This window comes from Pelobates fuscus, chromosome 7 (assembly GCF_036172605.1).
Source record: "Pelobates fuscus isolate aPelFus1 chromosome 7, aPelFus1.pri, whole genome shotgun sequence".
NCBI lineage: Eukaryota > Metazoa > Chordata > Amphibia > Anura > Pelobatidae > Pelobates > Pelobates fuscus.
Window position 1 is genome coordinate 142,145,936 of NC_086323.1, and position 18,800 is coordinate 142,164,735.

Genomic DNA, 18,800 nt, shown 5'->3' on the forward strand with positions numbered 1-18,800 from the left:
ACTAGTAGGTATGGAAATAGCAAAATCCTTTATTGTTTAATTTGCAAGACTGCAAGGGTCACCATGTATGCCCCCAAATCACTTTATTAAGATTAATTGGAAAATGTTTTTAGTTTGATTTTGAAGTGTTATTATAAAATATTGAGACACATGCAGAACAGATTGATGAAGCAAAATTGGATAATGTGGCACTCTGCAGCAAGGCCCATATCATGATGTGTCACATAATGAAAGAGTTATGGTGGGAAGAGGTCAGCTGTCTATAGATTACAATCTCAAAGAAAAGGAGGAACTGCCTCAAGGATTAAACTGTTGCAATTACAGACCCAAACATATAGTGGGAATTAACTGGTACACGAGGTTGCTGTTTGAACGTGCCATCTAACAGTTATCAGACCAGATATATAGGGTATAAAAGAGGAAGTGACTTGTTTGAGATAAGAATAGTTTTCAATTCAGCATGCAATAGTAGCAGTTAATGGACATATAGTGAGAATGTTGACTGACCAAGGTATGGAGAAGGGGGAAGAATATACAAAGGATGGGATGGAGGTAAACCATGTTAAAAAATGCAAAGGTAACCATATAGAAGCTAGACAGTCATCAAGAGTCTGAGTTTCGACAATTAAACTCTGGGTATGGGGCAGTATCGCTTCCTGTCGTTTCAAACTACTATTGATGCCATCCATACCACATTGTACATGAGTCTACATGGCTTATTGCTGAATAGCACTCAGAACAAACAAGAAATTAAGTAGGGCTCGGAACTCTCAACATTTGCAGGCATAATAACGGTCTGGGAGTTAAACTGCTACAGCCTAAGAACATGTTAAACTTTAAGACTATACCTTATTTTGATACATCTTAATATGGATTGTAATGAAGATTTTTAAACTCGAATCAGTGGTCCATATAAATTTCTGTGCATAGACGTAATGCCCTTGAGTGTCTCCTGTAATAGCAGCCTGCAATTCCCATTTGAATTGTTATTATATGTAAACATTATATCCATACTTTCTGATGAACTATATGACTAATCTTGGCACTCACCTTTTTGTAGACAAAAAAGGTAATCTTGCCTGGGTGCAAATCTCAGCGTTGTATATAAAAATACCAAAAATATATACAAGGTGCACTCACAGGTCTTGATAAGCAGTTAAGTTTATTCACTGGTGCAAATTACATGTGCAGGAAAAAAATCTGTGATCAACGTTTCGACCCTTATAGATCTTGAAAAAGGCCCTATAAGGGTCGAAACGTCGATCACAGATTGTTTCCTTCCTGCACATGTAATTTGCACCAGTGAATAAACTCAACTGCTTATCAAGACCTGTGAGTGCACCTTGTATATGTGTGTGTATATATATTCCATACAATGCCCATCAACAGGCTATTTGCATTTTTTCTTTCAGCTTTGCACAGACAGTATTTTACCAACTGGTCCTTTGTTTTCCTACACTATTTTTTCTTAACCTGTTGTAACTGGGTGTATTGAATAAAAACATGCATAATAGCTTTTTGTGGGCTTCAAATGTTAGGTGCAGCTTATGCCCATAAACGTAGAAAACTGTATGAAAAGGAACCTTCCAAGCACTATGACAGCCCTGGTACTCTCCCAGTAAGTGTAGTAAAAACCGTTAAAGGACTGTGTAGGACATAGCCCATTGGCTCAGAGTACTCCGCTGACACTCCTGAGTCCTTGAGGCTGATCTTAGTGGAGCTAATGGATCCAGAAGAGAAAGCAGTCGAGCTGTTTTCAAAAAGTTTGAATACTAAAACTGGGAGCGTGATGTAGTGGTTATGGTCCATTGAATGTTCCCTTAGGTCAAGGCTTTCAAACTCTTGTCTCCCTAGGTTTTGTTGGATTGCTACTCTCATAATTCTCTTTGTCTTTAGCATGCAAAGGAGTTTGAGAGATGTCGTCAACCAGTATATGATATATGGCACACACGTTTGTTTTCCTACATACTATAGAGTATTCAAAAAAAATGATCTTATCGCAAACGTGACACTTCCTCTTTCAGATTCGTTGGGCAGCTGTTGTAAATATGTTTAAACAGGTGACTTTGAGTTAACTTTGTTTAGTTTTTTTTGCTTTTATATAACTCTTCTACTTTTGTGATTTTTTTTAAAGTCGAATCTTAAGTCAGCTCAACTTACATGCTGTACAATGAATAGCATCCCAGTTTAGTTGTTGTGATGCCTAGAAGGTTTCTTTAATGGAAATTTCTTCTTTTCCAGCAACAAATCCACTTTAAAAAACATAAAATGTACGCTTTTGTTTTATTATTATTTAAACGTAAAGCACCAACAAGGTGGACTAAAAACCAAGTATTTGCAAAAGCGTTGCAAACGTTGGATGGGAAGTAACAGGCGACGCTGAGATCCCTGCTCAAACTAACTTACATTTAAAAGAAGAGGAGTGAACATTTGATGACCGTTGTTCTTGAAGATATAAAAGTCTATTAATGTTGCGTTTCCAGATATCTTACCTTTCGTCTTGTTAGGGCATTTTATGTAGCTTCTGTTTGATACTTCAAACTGAAAACAAAACCGACAAAAAACATGAAGATTAAAGGAGACCTCATGAGCAATGAATAAATTAGAAGCTAAGAAATAAATGAGAAGAAGATAATTCATGGTGGACTGCACTGCTAGTTTTCCTGTTTTATATATTGTATAAGTAATAATAAAAAATGCATAATTTCACATGTTTCTCTAAATCTTGGGTATCTTAGCCAATTCTTGTTCTCCTGTTAAAAAAGTAATGGGAAATACCACCCCATATATGCACATGTAAGATGAGACTACCTCGCACAATTGTTTGCTAAGCTCACAATTTGCATCCAGAAAAGGACAGAATAGCTTAATGTAGTTGTTCTGGTGTCTATACCATGTCTCCGCAGGCTTTTTTTTAATGTAAACCCTGTCTTTTCAAAGAAAAGGCAGTGTTTACCTTGCTCCCTAGGGACAATTTCAGTGGCCACTCCTCAGATGACCACTAGCAGTGCTTCCCGGGTCAGTGTGCAGCACTGCAACATTTATGTATTTTTATGCACTTTTAGTACATTTCTCCCTAAACAGTAAATTTTTGGTAAGTTGACAATTAACTTGCAATACTTTGACCAAAATAGTTTGGCTGGCAACAAATCTAAGCCTAAATCCAACTCAACCATAGTGGCCTGATATTTGCCAATCACTTGTCAGCTCTTTCATATTTACAATTGCTCCTGAAATACCTTAAAACAAAGGTGAGGATCCACGTCGGCACTGTCAAGCGTATACTCCTGTTGAGAGAGGAAGATTTCACATTACAGGCTTCCTTTCCATATGTAGAATAAAGAGCTATAAAAACTATCAGAGGATAAAATAAAGGTGTGTTTATTTATATTACCATTAAACACTGTTCATAGGTATGAATGTCCTGTGTCTTGATTACAGCATTGTGCAGTGTGGTGCAGTGAGAACTATTTTTTTGACACACAGAAACTCTTGGATCGTCAAAGCATTTCTTAACCATGCTCATGATGATACTGGAATGATCATGCGCGTTCAGCAAGGAAATATCCCAGAAATATTGGTTATCTGTAAGAGAGACAGGTAAAAAAACACTCAGAGAAATATTCACTGAATAGCAGCTAATCTTGTAAAATAGCAGAATCCTAACTTTTAAAAATACATGCAATTGTGAAATTAAAAGTTTGCCACAGTAGCCCCCTCAATGCTTCCCCATGGGCTTGGCTGGGATCATCATTGATTAACTCGGCCATATCGGATTAGCGACTCTGGATAAACTGGCGAGGGACGTAGGCAAGTGAAAGAATTTTATGAAAGTATTATAAAGAGGCCCTACGGTACTGAAAATCATGGAACCAAAAAGGTTAAATTTATTTGTATTTCTCACAGGCATTGTCTTCATCTTTAAATGGGCAAATCTGCTTCCTTCTGCTGTTATATCCATCATAAAAAACCTATGGAGTAAAAAGATAGTTTATAGATACATTAATAGGCCTTAGTAACATTACGAGCTATTAGCACTGTCACCTTTGTGGTTTTCCATAATGATAGTACAGATAGTAAACATAAATACTGGAATATGTGTGTGCGCTCCACAGATAAAACAAATGACAACAATTGGGTGTAATAGTACACTAAGTATGATAATAGTAAATATGAAAAATACAGGACTAAAATTCAGACAATGAACAAAAATGTATTGAGAGGTCCCAACATTGTCCTGCTACAGTATCAAATATAAAGAAGCAGCATGTAACAGCCGAGAGTGGGAGGTATATAAAAAGGGGGTATCACTCCTAAGTGTGGAAATAACGGAGTAGATACTATATATACATAAACAATAGTAAAGATAGTAGAAAGAGTGTGTTAGCTATAACCCAAGATGGTTCATGGAAATATGCATCTGCGTGTGTGTTTTTCAATAGATGCCCTGGGCAATTCAATTGCAAATATGTGTGTAGACTTGTGTCTATTCCTTTATAGTACTCTGATTTTTCTCATCGCAAATTACCCTCCATCTTGTTAGCGGACATGTATATCCTGGGATGTATTTACCACAAGGCAAACAAGGCATTTGCCTAGGGCGGCATTTTCAGGGGGGCGCCGAAAAATGCCACCCCAAGCTCCCAGACAAATGCCTTGTTTGCCTCATGTTCTGGGGCTGTCCACCTTACTGTGAGTGAGTGTAGCTGTCAATGGGTGTCTTTTCAGTGAGAATGGGTGTGCCAGTGAGTATGTCATTTTGTTTGTATCGTAGAGTGTGTGCCTGCCAGTGAGTCAGTGTGTCAGTGTGTGCCTGCCAGTGAGTCAGTGTGTCAGTGTGTGTCTGTCAGTGAAAGTGTGTGTTGGTTAAACAGTGTGTGCCAATGACTGTGTATCTGTCAGTGAGTGTATATCAGTGCATGTATCAATGAGGGCATGTGTCTGTCAGTCCAAAAAATGGCCTTGACACGAATTGGGGGCGCAATTTAGATTTTGGGGGTGCCCGAATTTAGTCGTGCCTAGGGCAGCACAAATCCAAAATACACCACTGTGTATATCATGTTATAATCACTGGTCTTATCCTTGTATTTTACTTTTTTTAAATAGAACTCGAAAAAGAAGGAATCGTCCTTTCTATTCCCTGCCTCTTTACCTTTAAAATAATAAGTTATTTTTATAAAAAGAAAAATGACTAGGGACAATTTTTGGCAAATACCAAAAAAGAGAGAAAAAATGTCCGTGTACTCATTTGGGTCTACATTTTAAATTTTCCTCCCAATTCATGTGTTTTGTAAATAAAGCCATATCAGGGTTATTTGGTAAATTGTAATTTGTTGGGAATTGCCAATAAAAAATCATATTTTCGGCAAAAAATAAAAGAGAAAGCTGAATGAAAAAGAAAATAGCTGAGATGGATAATATCCATTAGGCAACCTGGCCTCTAAAACTTGCATTTCCCTAATTACTTTCTAGTTACTTTCTAGTTTAATAAATAAATGGCTTGTGTTAGTAAGATGAATTTGCAACATTCCCAAGCAAGGGTGTATTTGGTGCAACATTTTATAAGCACTAGATGAGATCACAGATATTCTGTATCGATAGTAACACACTCCCATAGAGCAAAAATTTGTATCAGTTTTTTATCTTACCTTTAATTCAATCATCCATCATCCATTTAGATGTAGTGATGTCCCGAACGGTTCGCTGGCGAATAGCTATGGGCACCCAGATCACTTCATCTATATGAAGTGGTGTGTGTGCCATTACCCTGTCTGCTTAACCTTGCAATGTAAAACATTGGTTTAAATGCCTCTAGCACAGCGGTGCCCAAAAGGTAGATCCCCAGATGTTTTAAAACTACAGTGCATTCCAAAGGATTGCAAAGCATCATGGAAGTTGTAGTTCTAAAACATCTAGGGATCTACCTTTTGAGCACCCCTGTCACTTGGCTATTCCTATCAGGTGGTCTCTATAACACCTTCTGATTGGCGCAAGAATGCGCACTAGCATTCGGGTGGCTGAGTGCATGCGCAACTGCATTGGGTTAGCATTGGGGTGGCTGAGATCATCAGTCTTGATCATCTCAGGTAAGTAGTCAGGATTGCAGAGGGGAAGAAAAGATAAGTAAAATCACCTTTCTCCGTCACAGGGTGGGTCAATTTAATATTGCTGAACAAGCTTTCCAAATGATTTCACATTTTTGGATAAACTTTTAAAATGAGTTAATACTATAAAAATATGTGGGTTTTTTTAAAAATTTACATTTTGATTTTTTTTTATATATGAGATATGTGACGATATTTTAATATGCTGAAAAAAATTATCTGAAAAGTTTATCCAAAAATATATAAACACTTGGAAATCCAATCCAACAATATTAAATTGTGTCCCTGGTTATAAGGGCACTATAGCATTAGGTTTGTATTCCTAAAGCTAGCGTTTTCTTTAAGCACAGACTCTAACGTATTTGAGAGAGCCTGTCAGAGGCGGGGGGTGGCTTCCATAATTTAAGTATACTGTGTAATTATTTGTATGTGTATGTATACAGACAAGGACAAGCTATGTGGAGGAATTTGTAGAATTGGGAGCACCCAGCACTATAAGCTATGCAAGGATACGTGATCATTGAAATATCTTTAACTTCACTAACCACAATTACCATTTTGTTTTTATTTATAAAATGCCAACACAATTCACAAAAATAGACTTTGAACATTAAACAATAATTAATACCTCAATGCACAGGCAAGGGAGCAGATGTTCATACTTTAAAGTGAGTTTTTTGGATGCAGATACCTGTAAAAAATAAAGTGGGTAAGAGTTGCTTGCGTCAATATACCAAACCAGTACTATATAAACCACTATAAAGATTTACGACATTAGCGAGAGGCAGGCTGGACAGTTTTGTTTGCGTACCAAACTCTATACATATTTGATTGTGGGTATTTAGAGTTCTCCCCCTGCTGAGTCTGTTTGCCTACAGAAAATGTGTATGGAAGGCACAACCAGAAAGTCAAGGTGACAATATGACTAAAAGAAAACACAACAATCCTATTAACCTTTTGCTGAGAGATGTCACATGTCTCTCGATGATTGCCAGACTGAAGCAGACTATGCTGGAATATGATATCGTAACCCATCAAGTTGAATGTAAATGCGAGAAACTGCACTCAGTGCCAATGAAAGTGTTTGTTTTAGAAGGTCCAGAATTAAGTAAAACACGTAACAAATACAAACAGTAACAACGTATTACCGGGCTTTAGAATGGCCGGATTTAACGTAATAGAATAAACAGTCACGAGCCGAGGTCAGGAATACAGAAAGGAACAAATACGGAAAGAACAAAGCCAAAGGTTCAAGGATACCAGGAATACGGGAAGTCAAGCCAAGCCAAGATCAAAAACCAAATAGAATCAGGAACGCGCTCTCGGATAACCAGTGACAAGGAACTGAACAACCGCAGGTTTGGGTTTAAATAACCCAGTAAATCCTGCTATTCGCATTAGCCTCCCAATGCTTTCCTACGGGAACACAATGGATTGGCTGAGATCATCAAGACTGATGATCCCAGCCATGGAGGCGGGGCCAGCTATGACTAGACTGCATAGCCTGGGAAAAACTGTGAGTAAAATCACCTATTCAGAGTGATGAAAGGGGGCAGTGGACTCTAAGCTGCCAGTCACACAGGTACTATAGTGTATTCCTGACACTATATTATTCCTTTATAAATAATAAACAGCACACTCTGCCAAATGGAATATTGTGACTTGATTTGTACATCATTGGGTATAATTACAATTGAAATGCAAGGTGAACGGCCAGAAATAAGTTTACCATAAAGACTTCACTTTCGTTTATTTTCAGATCTGTGCATATTCCGTTATTGTAACATAATCTAGCAATGGCATCACGGTCTCCAGATAAGGATACTTCAATTTCACGATTCTCTGGGGAATGCTTGAACTGGAATTCAGGTGCTATTTTGGGGGGAAAAAAATACTATTAAGGGATATTTATTCAACATTCAAAATGTATGCAAAAATTTCTGAGCAGGAAATATAATTCCATTTCTATTCCTTCTAAGGAGGATATTTTGCCCTGAATTCACTTGACAGCCTGCATGTTCACAATTCCACAATGTCACTGTTTGTTTGTGTGTTTTGGGTTTTTTTTTTTTTGGGGGGGGGGGGGGGGGGGAATATATAAATCTATATGACAAAATGGAATATCCACTTTTTGTATTCTGTTTCTGCTTTATGGGCCAAATGGTTTTGGTTTGGTTTCATTACCACTATTTGGTATTCTTGAACCAAAAATAAAGAAATTTATCTTATATCAATGTAAAATGTATTAATGATACCAAATTTATATAAAAGGAGAATCGAGTTGTTACCTGTTTTATTAAATCAATCACATTCATTCGTAGGAGTCTCATAACCAACATTTGCAAACCTTTCTTGCCTATGAGAAGCCAATATTTATAATGCAGGGTGCCACCTAGTGGGTACAGTATTATTACACACTCTACACAAGATAGTGTTTTCTGTATATTTTTTTCTCGTTTGTTTAAAGTGACACTATAGTCACCAGAAGAACTACAGCTTAATGTACTTGTTCCGGTGAGTATAATCATTGCCTTCAGACATTTTCATGTAAACACTGCCTTTTCAGAGAAAAGGCAGTGTTTACATTGCCCCTAAGGACACCTCCAAGTGGCCACTCCTCAGCTACTGGAGGGGCTTCCTGGCTCAGGGCTGCACAGTAAGCAGCCCTGCCGTTCAGCGTCCCCACGCTCTGCATGGAGACGCTTAATTTAATGCTTCTCTATGAGGAGGTCCTGATTGACCAAAACGGCATTTAGCCCCGCCCCTGTGCCGATTTTAGCCAATCCAATGCTTTCCCTATGGGAAAGCATTGGATTGCAAAAAAAAATCAGCCATTTTGATGATGTCAAAAAGGGGGCGGAGCCAGCACTGGTGGACCCGCGGAGCATTGGAAAAAGGCTGAGTTATTACTTTTATAGGGGGCTATGGGGGGCAAACCACCTAAATGGTGGGTTTAGCACTATAGGGTCCTGACCATATAGTGATCCTTTAACAGAGCAATAAAGAAAGCTAAGACATAGGGTACAGTATCTTTCAGTGCAGAGAGCATATAAATCCTAACAAGTGCAGAAGATTCAAATTTTGCACCAACCTCTCGTCAAATTCATGCCTTCTTAAAATTAACCAAGAAACTTACATTGTATGTTACTCAATTGCGTAATTATATGCTAATACAGTGGTACCTCGGTTTACAAATTTAATGCGTTCTCTGGGACGTTTCTTATTGTGAAAAATTTGTAAACCGAAATGCAGTAAATGATTTTTATATCATGAAACATAACGAATTTTGTTTGGCTCAAACAAAATAACATTTCAGACAAAACAATAATTGCAACAACATATCACAGCCATTAGACATGTTACTGTATTTCAGTCCTGTTCAAAATACATCAGTTATGCTAACAAGCCCAAAAAAATAAGCAAACGAGGGAGATTTCTAGTCTCAAACAGATTAGATGTAGTGGAAATAAAGTTGATAACTATATATATACTGAGCTAGATCCGTGACTTTTTAGCGGAATACAGTCAATGCTTGAAGAGGTTATCTGGTTAGATGGAGCAGCTAGAACAAACTCACACAAGAACTTAATTTTCTTGTAAAAGTTTGTTCGAAAAAAATCAATTACTGGTACGTATTACATAGAAGATAATTAACCTAAAGGTAAAAGACTATATTTTTGTGCTTGAACGCCCTCAATCTTGCAATTGTAAATAAGGTCATTCTGCATGCAAAAATTATAGGCCAATCTCCCTTAGACATTAGAATTTCTGCAAAAATACTAGCCAATCATCTACACCAGATTGTGCCTCAGATAATATATCATGACAGAGATTAGAGAGTCATCATTTAAATAAGCAGAATAAGAGCACTTCATCTGATAGACTATGCACAAAATAGGCAATCTTGATATTACTAGGATTAGGAGTTGAATAGGCTTTTGACAAGATGTACTGGCTTTGTTTTTGGGACATCATTGCTCACTTCAGCATAAATAAAAAATATCTAGAGTATTCAATGTCTATATACCTCCCTAACGGCAAAGGTCATTACAAAGGGATTACAACTTCAGAAGAATATACATTTGCACTGAGTATAACAGCTTTTGGCATGGCAATCATGGAAAAGTATGACATTGTAGGAGTCTTCTGTGGTCTTCTGTGGGGACATGGAATTTAAAATCTGATTGTTTGCTGACAATAGAATACTGAACATAACTAATCCATAAATCAACTTACTCAGTCTGTACATGTCAGACATTTTGTGGGTAAAATTCAATTTTACATTTTTTTTTATATTGATAGATAGTATCTGTTGAATAACTTTTTTATATAATCCTAACACTAAATAACCCTACCGGTAGCTAACAGTCTGCAGTGAAGCAGAGAATGGTGGCGTGCTATTACGGCTCCAGTTAATTCCATCACATACTTACCTCCGCCTGGGAAGGAATCTGACACAGCAAGTCTCTGTATCACCAGACACAAAGTGAGAGCTCCTGACCAGGACTGGAACTGGAGTGATGGCCCTGCCTGTTGCTGCTTGGTTGCTCCAATAAGCAGCATGCTACCCAGACAGGGAGAAGGTTGTCCCCCTGCCTAATAGCAACAGCCTACTCCTGAGGTGCAGATCCACTGTTATTGCTGTAGCGGTCGCTCGGATTCTAGTGTTTCTTTAACTAGGGGACTCTAGTTCCAGAATAATAATAATATTATTGCAGTTACTTTCCTTTCAATTATCTTTTCAATTATCTTTTAGTGCATTCTTATTTTATTGCTCTGCACATACAGGCTGGGCCTGTGCAATGATTTTTGGCTACACAGGCGAATATGCCCCCCCCCCCGTGCCCCAAAAATGTATATTCACCTTTGTGCCTCATAACCCCTCTTGAATTTCTTATTCCCTTTAGTGTTACATAACCCCTCTTGAATATGTTATCCCTGTATAGTATATTATATCCGCCTTTAGTGTCTTACACCCACCCCCCGTGTCTCTTACTTGCCCACCAGCCCCTTTCTCTGTCACTGTGCTTTAGTGTGGGGGATAGGGGCAGAATTGAGTGGGATAGGGACTTCATTATTATTACAATATATATAGCGCCAGCAAATTCTGTAGCGCTGTACAATAGGGCTTTAGTGGGCGGATAGGGGCAGTAGTGTGTGTGTGGGACAGGAGCTTCAGCAGTAGTATCGAGGAATAGAGGCAGTATTGTGGGGGGTATAGGGACTTTAGCGAGGGGGGAATATGGTCAGTATTGTGGGGGAATAAGGGCAGTATTATGGGGGATTGGGGCGTTAGTAGTAGGGTTAGGAACAGTACTGGGAATGGGGCTTCAGTGTGGTGGGATATGGGCAGTATTGTGTTGGACAGGGGCATTAGTGAGAGAATAGGAACAGTATTGTGGGTAATGGAGCTTCAGTGTGGTGGGATATGGGTAGTATTGTGTGGGACAGGGGCATTAGTTAGGGGATAGGAACAGTATTGTGGGGGATTGAGTCTATGGTGGGGGGGATAGGAACAGTATTGTGGGGGATTGAGTCTGTGGTGGGGGAGATAGGAACAGTATTGTGGGGAATTGAGTCTACGGTGGGGGAAGATAGGAATAGTATTGTGGGGGATTGCGTCTATGGTAGGGGGAGATAGGAACAGTATTGTGGGATCTGGAGTTATGGTGGGGGGGGATCAGAACAGTGTTTTTGGGGTTGGAGCTTTAGTGGGGGTACAGGGGCAGTATTGTGGGAGACTGGGACTATGTTGAGGGGGATAGGAAAAGTATAGGGGCACAGGGCAGTATAGGGGGTTGTAGGACAGCATTGTGGGGGACTGGGGCTCTGGTGGGGGTATTGGAACAGTTTTGAGGGGAAGGGTAGCATTATGGGGGACTGGGGCTATTGTGGGGGGAAGGAACAGGTACAGTATTGTGGGGGACAGGGGCTATGGTGGGAGGGGGGATAGGTACAATATTGTAGGGGACTGGGGTTAAGGTGGGAGGGGGGATAGGGACAGTATTGTGGGAGACTGGGGTTATGTTGGCTTTACCTCTGACGAAGGCGCACTTCAAAGCGCTGAAACGTACGTTAGGTAGTCAGGAGTGGTTCCAGATTCTGTTATCTTTAGTTAGCCTAGTTTATTCTACTGATCCTGGGTTTATTTGAATCTTCGGAGGTTGTTGCTGGGAGGGAATTTGAGGGTATTTGAATTTTTTAGTATTCCTCATCCTGAGCTCTACTACAAATTTACATCCTTATTTATTTATTTAAGTTTTCATCCTTCATTTGACGTTCTGCCTTCAGGGGGGTGGTGGGAACTCTGGCATTTTTTTTGCTATATGGGAGTCTGGGCATGTTTTGCCTGATTGATACTCAGTGTTACCAACTGCATTTGCAACACTGTACTCCTATACATATATTTTTCCTTCCTCTCATGATATAGGAACGATCAGTTAATAATTCTGAAGGTTGTCTCTGGGAGGAAATTAGAATTTTATTTCCTTTCCTGGGCTGAACTTATATCTAAGTTTGTATCCGAATTTGATTCAAGTGTGTATCCTTTACTTGATAACATTTAATAAAAAGGGGGGGGGAGGTACTTCAGCTCCTTGTGTTATATGGAAGTATCGGCATGTTTTGCCTATCTGATACATAGTGTTACCGGTTACCGGTGTATCAACACAGGAGCCACTCTTCAGTAACCCTTCCCTGTATGTTATAGGATCGATCAGTGACTAGGGTTAACTCTGGATTTGAATCTCAGGTGGTTATCAAGGACAATAGATTTTTTCCATTTGGTGTTATTGTCCATTAACACAGTAATATAGACACCACTCCTTATCATCTTTTTTATTTATTACTTTTTATTTTTCTTTTGTTTTCACTGTGATCACTTACACTTATATATTTTTTTCTATTAGTATTTGCATTGTTTTATTTTACTTCATTAAAGGTTAAGTTTTAGCATTGCAGCAAGGTAGGGGTGTCCAGTCCTGGTCGACCTGGACAGAGATTAGGAGTGCCCTATTTCTCTCCAGTTCCTCCTCATTTATATCTTTCTTTAATTACGTATGTAAGGGTTACCCCCTTGTTTTGGACTCCCCTGGACACACTTATAGTCTGGTTACCGTTTGGCAACTGACTTTCTGTTCTTTTTGTCTTTATGTTGGGGGGATAGGAACAGTATGGGGCAGGTGTGGTATTGTCGGTGGTAGGGCAGCATTGTGGGGAACCAGGGCTCTGGTGGGAGTGATCCAAACAGTTTTAAAGGACACGGCAGCATTATGGGGGACAGGGGCTATGGTGGGAGGAGGGATGGTAACTGCATTGAGGGAGGAGGCCAGCAGTGTGGGGGGCTGGGGCAATGGTAGGAGGGAGGGACAGTATTGTGGAAAAGAAACCTTCTTCCTACCTTCTGGAGACCTGGAGTGTATCCACAGTCTGGGGTCCAGTGGGCTGCCGCAGTGCTCTTCTAAAGGAGCTCCGACCCAGATCCGCATTTACTGTATATGACATCACATTCCGGCTCCCAAGACCTCTACAGGATGCGCGAGGGAGCTATACAGGAAATGACCATCAGGAGATGAGTGCTGTGCAATTCTCTCCTGATAGTCAACTGGATATTTGCGCACCCTAAGGCCTCCTTATGGTAGTGCTGGCCCTGGATACAGGCTGCCTATTGTTGTGTGTTTTGCTACCCAGTGGTAACTCTCTATGTTTAGTCTGGCAAACCAGCTCTCACTAATTAATTGTCTTAAGCTTCTGGCTGGCTGTGCTGGTGTCACTAAATGTCTGATATTTTGCCATGCTTCTCTCAACTCTCACATGAGGCAGGTTCGGTTTAGCAGCCACAGTTTAATTTTTATATCGCTTGTGTGTTTGAGATGTCTATCTGTTTTATGCTAAAAGTGCAGAGATATACTACTTATGTTAATTGCTGTATATCAGTCTCCTTGTTGTTAAAATTCTTGCTACTATGCTATATTTATGATTTCTCTATGCACTCCAAAAATAAAGAATTGTAAAAAAAATTAATTAAAAAAAGGACATTAATTCTTGGGAACAACTACTTAAGAAACTTTTTCTGGAACATTATCTCTTGGGAACACCTGCTTAACACACTTTTTCTGGAACATTATCTTTTGGTACACATTTCTTTTCCTCTGGAATCTTGACACACTCTGTAAACTTCTTTGTTAGTCAGAAGATCAATTCTGGGACTTAGAAACTTTTCCAGAATGTCTCTTACTTTACTGTTCCATCTCCTCACACTTTACTTAATCTTAATCTTTACATTTTTCATCCATGAACATGGTCACACTGCTTTTACATCCACTCATAAATCCATTGGCTTACTTCCAGAACACAAGTGAAATTACTAGAGAACATATACAACTATAATTGGTTTATAAAATATACCTGGATAATGCTGATGCAGATTCCAAAAAAACTGGGAATCGTATCTAGCCAAAGGGAATAATATAATTCAGGATTTCAGACTCGGCTGAAATTAGTCAATTATATTGATGCACTGGTAAATTGCCAAGTTTAGCATATCAAGTTATTATCCAGAGATATTACACTCTTAATTGCTGCCAGCTACTGAGGAGGTTGCATTTAGTTGTAATATCAGTTAATTCAATTTGGATAACTGTTAAATACTGTAATAGAAAGATGTTAATGCCTAAAGTCTTTTTGGTTACTGGATGGTAAAGAATCAAGGAATGAATTGTGTGAAATTGTTCAAAGGTATTGAAACTTGTTTTTTCAAGTTTAAGTATTTACTCAGTGAGAATTACAGCCAGCAATGAGCTAGTTAAACAGCCGAACTGCTTTATCTTATCTGATTGGCAGCATCTGTGTTTTTATTGCTGTGTGCTGCATACAATTCCCTTAACATTTTTGTGATATCTGTAATTATTTTTATTGGTCAAAATTATGGAAAACTCATGTTGAGTTCTAGAGGTGATATACAAATGTTTGATGTGTATTATTTCTTTAGAAAGTGTTGGCTGATTATTCATGTGTGCTAAAATCTGTACTATTACTTGCTATATATACTGACACCTACTGGTAATTTGACTACTATAGTGATTTAGAAGTTATCTTGTGGTTATTGTAATTGAAATATTGTCATATTCTATCTCATATTGATTGTTACCAATTATTCACTGATTGTCACGCATATTATAATTATTTGTCAAAATAAATAATATTTTTATACATTTTTCTGAATTATAGTGTGAAATATAAATCCTCCAGCGTGTAATAGAGTTAAAAAAAATAGTGAATTAACTCATAGCTTTAATTAATAAGGGGATACATTGTAAGTATCACACCAGAAGATTTTGATGAAATTATACAATGGTTCCTTTTTTTAAACAAAACAAGTTATGCATTAAATACATAGGGGTACAACTGACAGTGAAGATATTAGACCTAAAGATTGGCTCTACATACATAATTACCTGATAATGTATAAAACATTAAATAATCTGCTGATAAAAACAAAATATTTTAAAATATCCTTAATTGGGAGTGTTTTTTCCATAAAGATAAACGGTTGATCTTTATAAAGATTTTACGAAACAACCTGATGTCGGCAGACATAACAAAATAACAGTGAAAAATCGTGAAATATCGTTCACAATGACACTGCTAAAGGGCAAGACTTGCAACAAAAGGAAGGTAGAGACCAACAACAAAAGGAGATTTTGGTGTACCTAGTTTCATGTTGTTTTACCATGCTGCATAATTTGCCCACCTTTTACAGTGGAGGTCTCCAACCAGTAATGTTGCCTGGGTAGTGCAGATAATAAACTGGCTTACTATGAGTCCCACTTAACCACTGCAAAGAAGACACATTTATCCAGGTATGGTGAAATGTAAGCTTTCAATTTTGTTATTCTCTATAATGCAAACAATTCTTTAACAATCGGTGCTAAGTATGGAAAATTTTAGATATAACAAAGTTATATGAATTAGTATATATCTTATCCTAAAGAAGCTACAAGAATTCAACTTACGTGCATATGGATCTGGTATGACAACATTCTTTGTAATTCCAAAACTGTAACCAGGCAGAGTAACCAGTGATATGGTTATTGGCTTACCAATCTTAACCGAACAGCATCTAAACTGTGCTTTCCACTAAACAGATTGAAGAAAAGAGTGAATCATTAAGTGGTCTGAGTAGTAAACCTTCTAGTGTCCAGAATTTCAAAAATTAGATCAGATAGAGGAAGAGATGGATGGATGGATGGATGGATAGATAGAGAGAGAGGGATAGATAGAGAGAGAGGGATAGATAGAGGGTAGATAGATAGATAGATAGATAGATAGATAGATAGATAGATAGTTAGTGGGATAGATAGATAAAGGGATAGAGGGATAGATGAATAGACAGACAGGCAGATAGATAGATAGATAGATAGATAAAGGGATATAGGGATAGATAGATAGATAGATAGATAGAAAGAAAGATAGATAGATAGATAGATAGATAGATAGATGTGTAGAGAGATAGATAGACAGATGGGTGCCTATAGTGGAATATATGACCCAGATAGGATTAGACACTTACCTTGCTTTTCTTTTTATACATTGTGATTTCAATTTTAGATGAATATATCTGGTTATAGTCTTCTACAATTAAACCAAATAGATTGGGGAGGCCTACAAGAAAACAGACAGAAAAATTGTCAACCATTACAAGTAGTTTAATGGGTTTCTCCAACCTCCACGACCACTTCTAATTTTAGAGCAAGAGGAAGGAATCTGTATGTGCAGGACTTTTACTTGAAACGCTCCACCTAGAAATTAAATAGAAATGAGAAATGTGCATTTTTATGCTGAGGGCTAGTTACAACCCTGGCACATGTGACTGTAAAATGTGTGGAAATATTACATCAGTTGTCAGAGCATCTGTGTCAGACACAATCAGATGTAACCTTTAAAGGTAGCTGTGGGAACGTGCCTGCAAGGAAAAGTCTATAGCCACCTCCATACCTCATCTGAGTCCTTCCAATCTGTCCTGTCCTCCCTACATTTCAGAATATTCCTCCTTCCTCACTTGTCCAACACCCACTTCCACCCATGTGCAGTGAGAGGGGTCCAATCAAATGCATCTCTATTAGAAGCATTTGACAGGACCAACTTTAGACTGAGTGGATTATTGTGACATATGTTCGTGTAAGTTTAGATAGGATAAAAAATTGACACTTTTTTCATTCATACTCATACTTATTCAAGCACTATCACAGGATAATAGCTACAGTGAATATAAAAGCTTTATGCATCTTCTAACTTTTTTTTTTATTAAGTTCACTTTTCAAACTCCAACAGCTGGGGGCAGTATTACCTGCTATAAGTGTGTTATGCATAGACCAATTGTAGAAATCCAAGTTTTAAAAAACAAATACGAACACAAGGCCTATAAATTGACTCATAAACAGCAGGGTAGAGGCCATCAAACTGGGACAATAAGTTTGCACACACACAGGTACAGACAATAAAGGTAGAACAATAGCCTGACTTCTATACTACAGATAAAGGCAGTCACGTTTTCCTCATCTATTGATTAAATACAACAAGACAGGCGCAATCTAAAGGGACCGTTGCCTGATACTTATACTACAAGCAAACCTCGCCAAACTGGGTCATATAACACAGATATAGACATGGAAGCTGAGCCAACATCTGAGTCCTACTATAGGTGGAGATAATGAAGTTGAGCCAAAAGTTTTGCTTTTATATTACAGATAGAGGTGGTCAAGCTGTGCCAAAATCCCCAAATCTGTTTCTTTTACTAAAGGTGGACGTGAAACATATACTAACAATTCTCCTACTGCTGGTAATGTATTGAATGTCAGACTAAGTAATGGTGGATCAACACCCTTAACCACTTTCAACTTTGCTCACCTTCTCTAGTGACAATAAAGAGATTGAATTAGGTGCTACACAGCTACTCTCGCAATCGTTGGACTTGTAAAACAAGTTTGACTGCAAATGGAGTGGAACAGAGGGGGCCAGGGTTAGCATCACTGGTTTGGGTGTTGCACTGTATATAGTCCAAATGACTGACATAGGAATATGTAGTAGTTTAAATGTCATATTTTTTATTTATTTTTTTGTATAAGGATTTAGGAGATTGAACGAGTCAATATCTCTAACGTGGATGTATTCATCAAACATGTAACATTATCTCAACATTGCTCTTATCTCTGTAAATTTTGACCTCTGGAAAATGCAATACCTTTGTACAAATATAGCTCAAAAACAAACCTAACAGAGATTACATCTCTGATTTTGAGATACTGTTTGCCATGCTAAATGTCTTTAAATGCCACATGACACTTATATTTAACCCTAAATCTCAAGAATTTCCTTCTCAATGACATAACAGAAACACTCAACGTGGTATATATTTGTGTTTCTTTAAACTATTAGTATGACTCACAAAGAGAATTGAAATCTTAGTTTTAGAACATTACGCACATTCGTTCTGTGCTGTGGGCAATGTTGAATTGATAATTAAGCAAGGTTTTTATTTTTGGTTAACACCTTTCCAAGATTCTCACTCCCACTTTCATTACTCTCTCTTCTTTAATCACTCACCCGGTTTATTTTATGCTCCCTCTTAGCATTATTCCCTAAAAGCGAATACCAGAAAAAGAACTTTACTCTGTCTTCTAAGTTGTGTCCGTGGGT

At 38.1% G+C, this 18,800-nt stretch overlaps 1 protein-coding gene across 1 annotated transcript in view; it reads right to left on the reverse strand.

The window, feature by feature from the left end:
• The window catches only part of IL17RE (interleukin 17 receptor E), a 101,098-nt gene that overhangs the window by 23,298 nt on the left and 59,000 nt on the right, over positions 1-18,800 (reverse strand). The window contains exons 4-11 of the mRNA XM_063428147.1: positions 16,675-16,766; positions 16,118-16,241; positions 7,834-7,976; positions 6,733-6,795; positions 3,905-3,971; positions 3,395-3,585; positions 3,240-3,287; positions 2,493-2,541 (exon numbers count right to left, since the gene is read on the reverse strand). Of these exons, the coding sequence (XP_063284217.1) occupies positions 2,493-2,541; positions 3,240-3,287; positions 3,395-3,585; positions 3,905-3,971; positions 6,733-6,795; positions 7,834-7,976; positions 16,118-16,241; positions 16,675-16,766 (777 nt within the window). The remainder of the gene's footprint in view (positions 1-2,492; positions 2,542-3,239; positions 3,288-3,394; positions 3,586-3,904; positions 3,972-6,732; positions 6,796-7,833; positions 7,977-16,117; positions 16,242-16,674; positions 16,767-18,800) is intronic.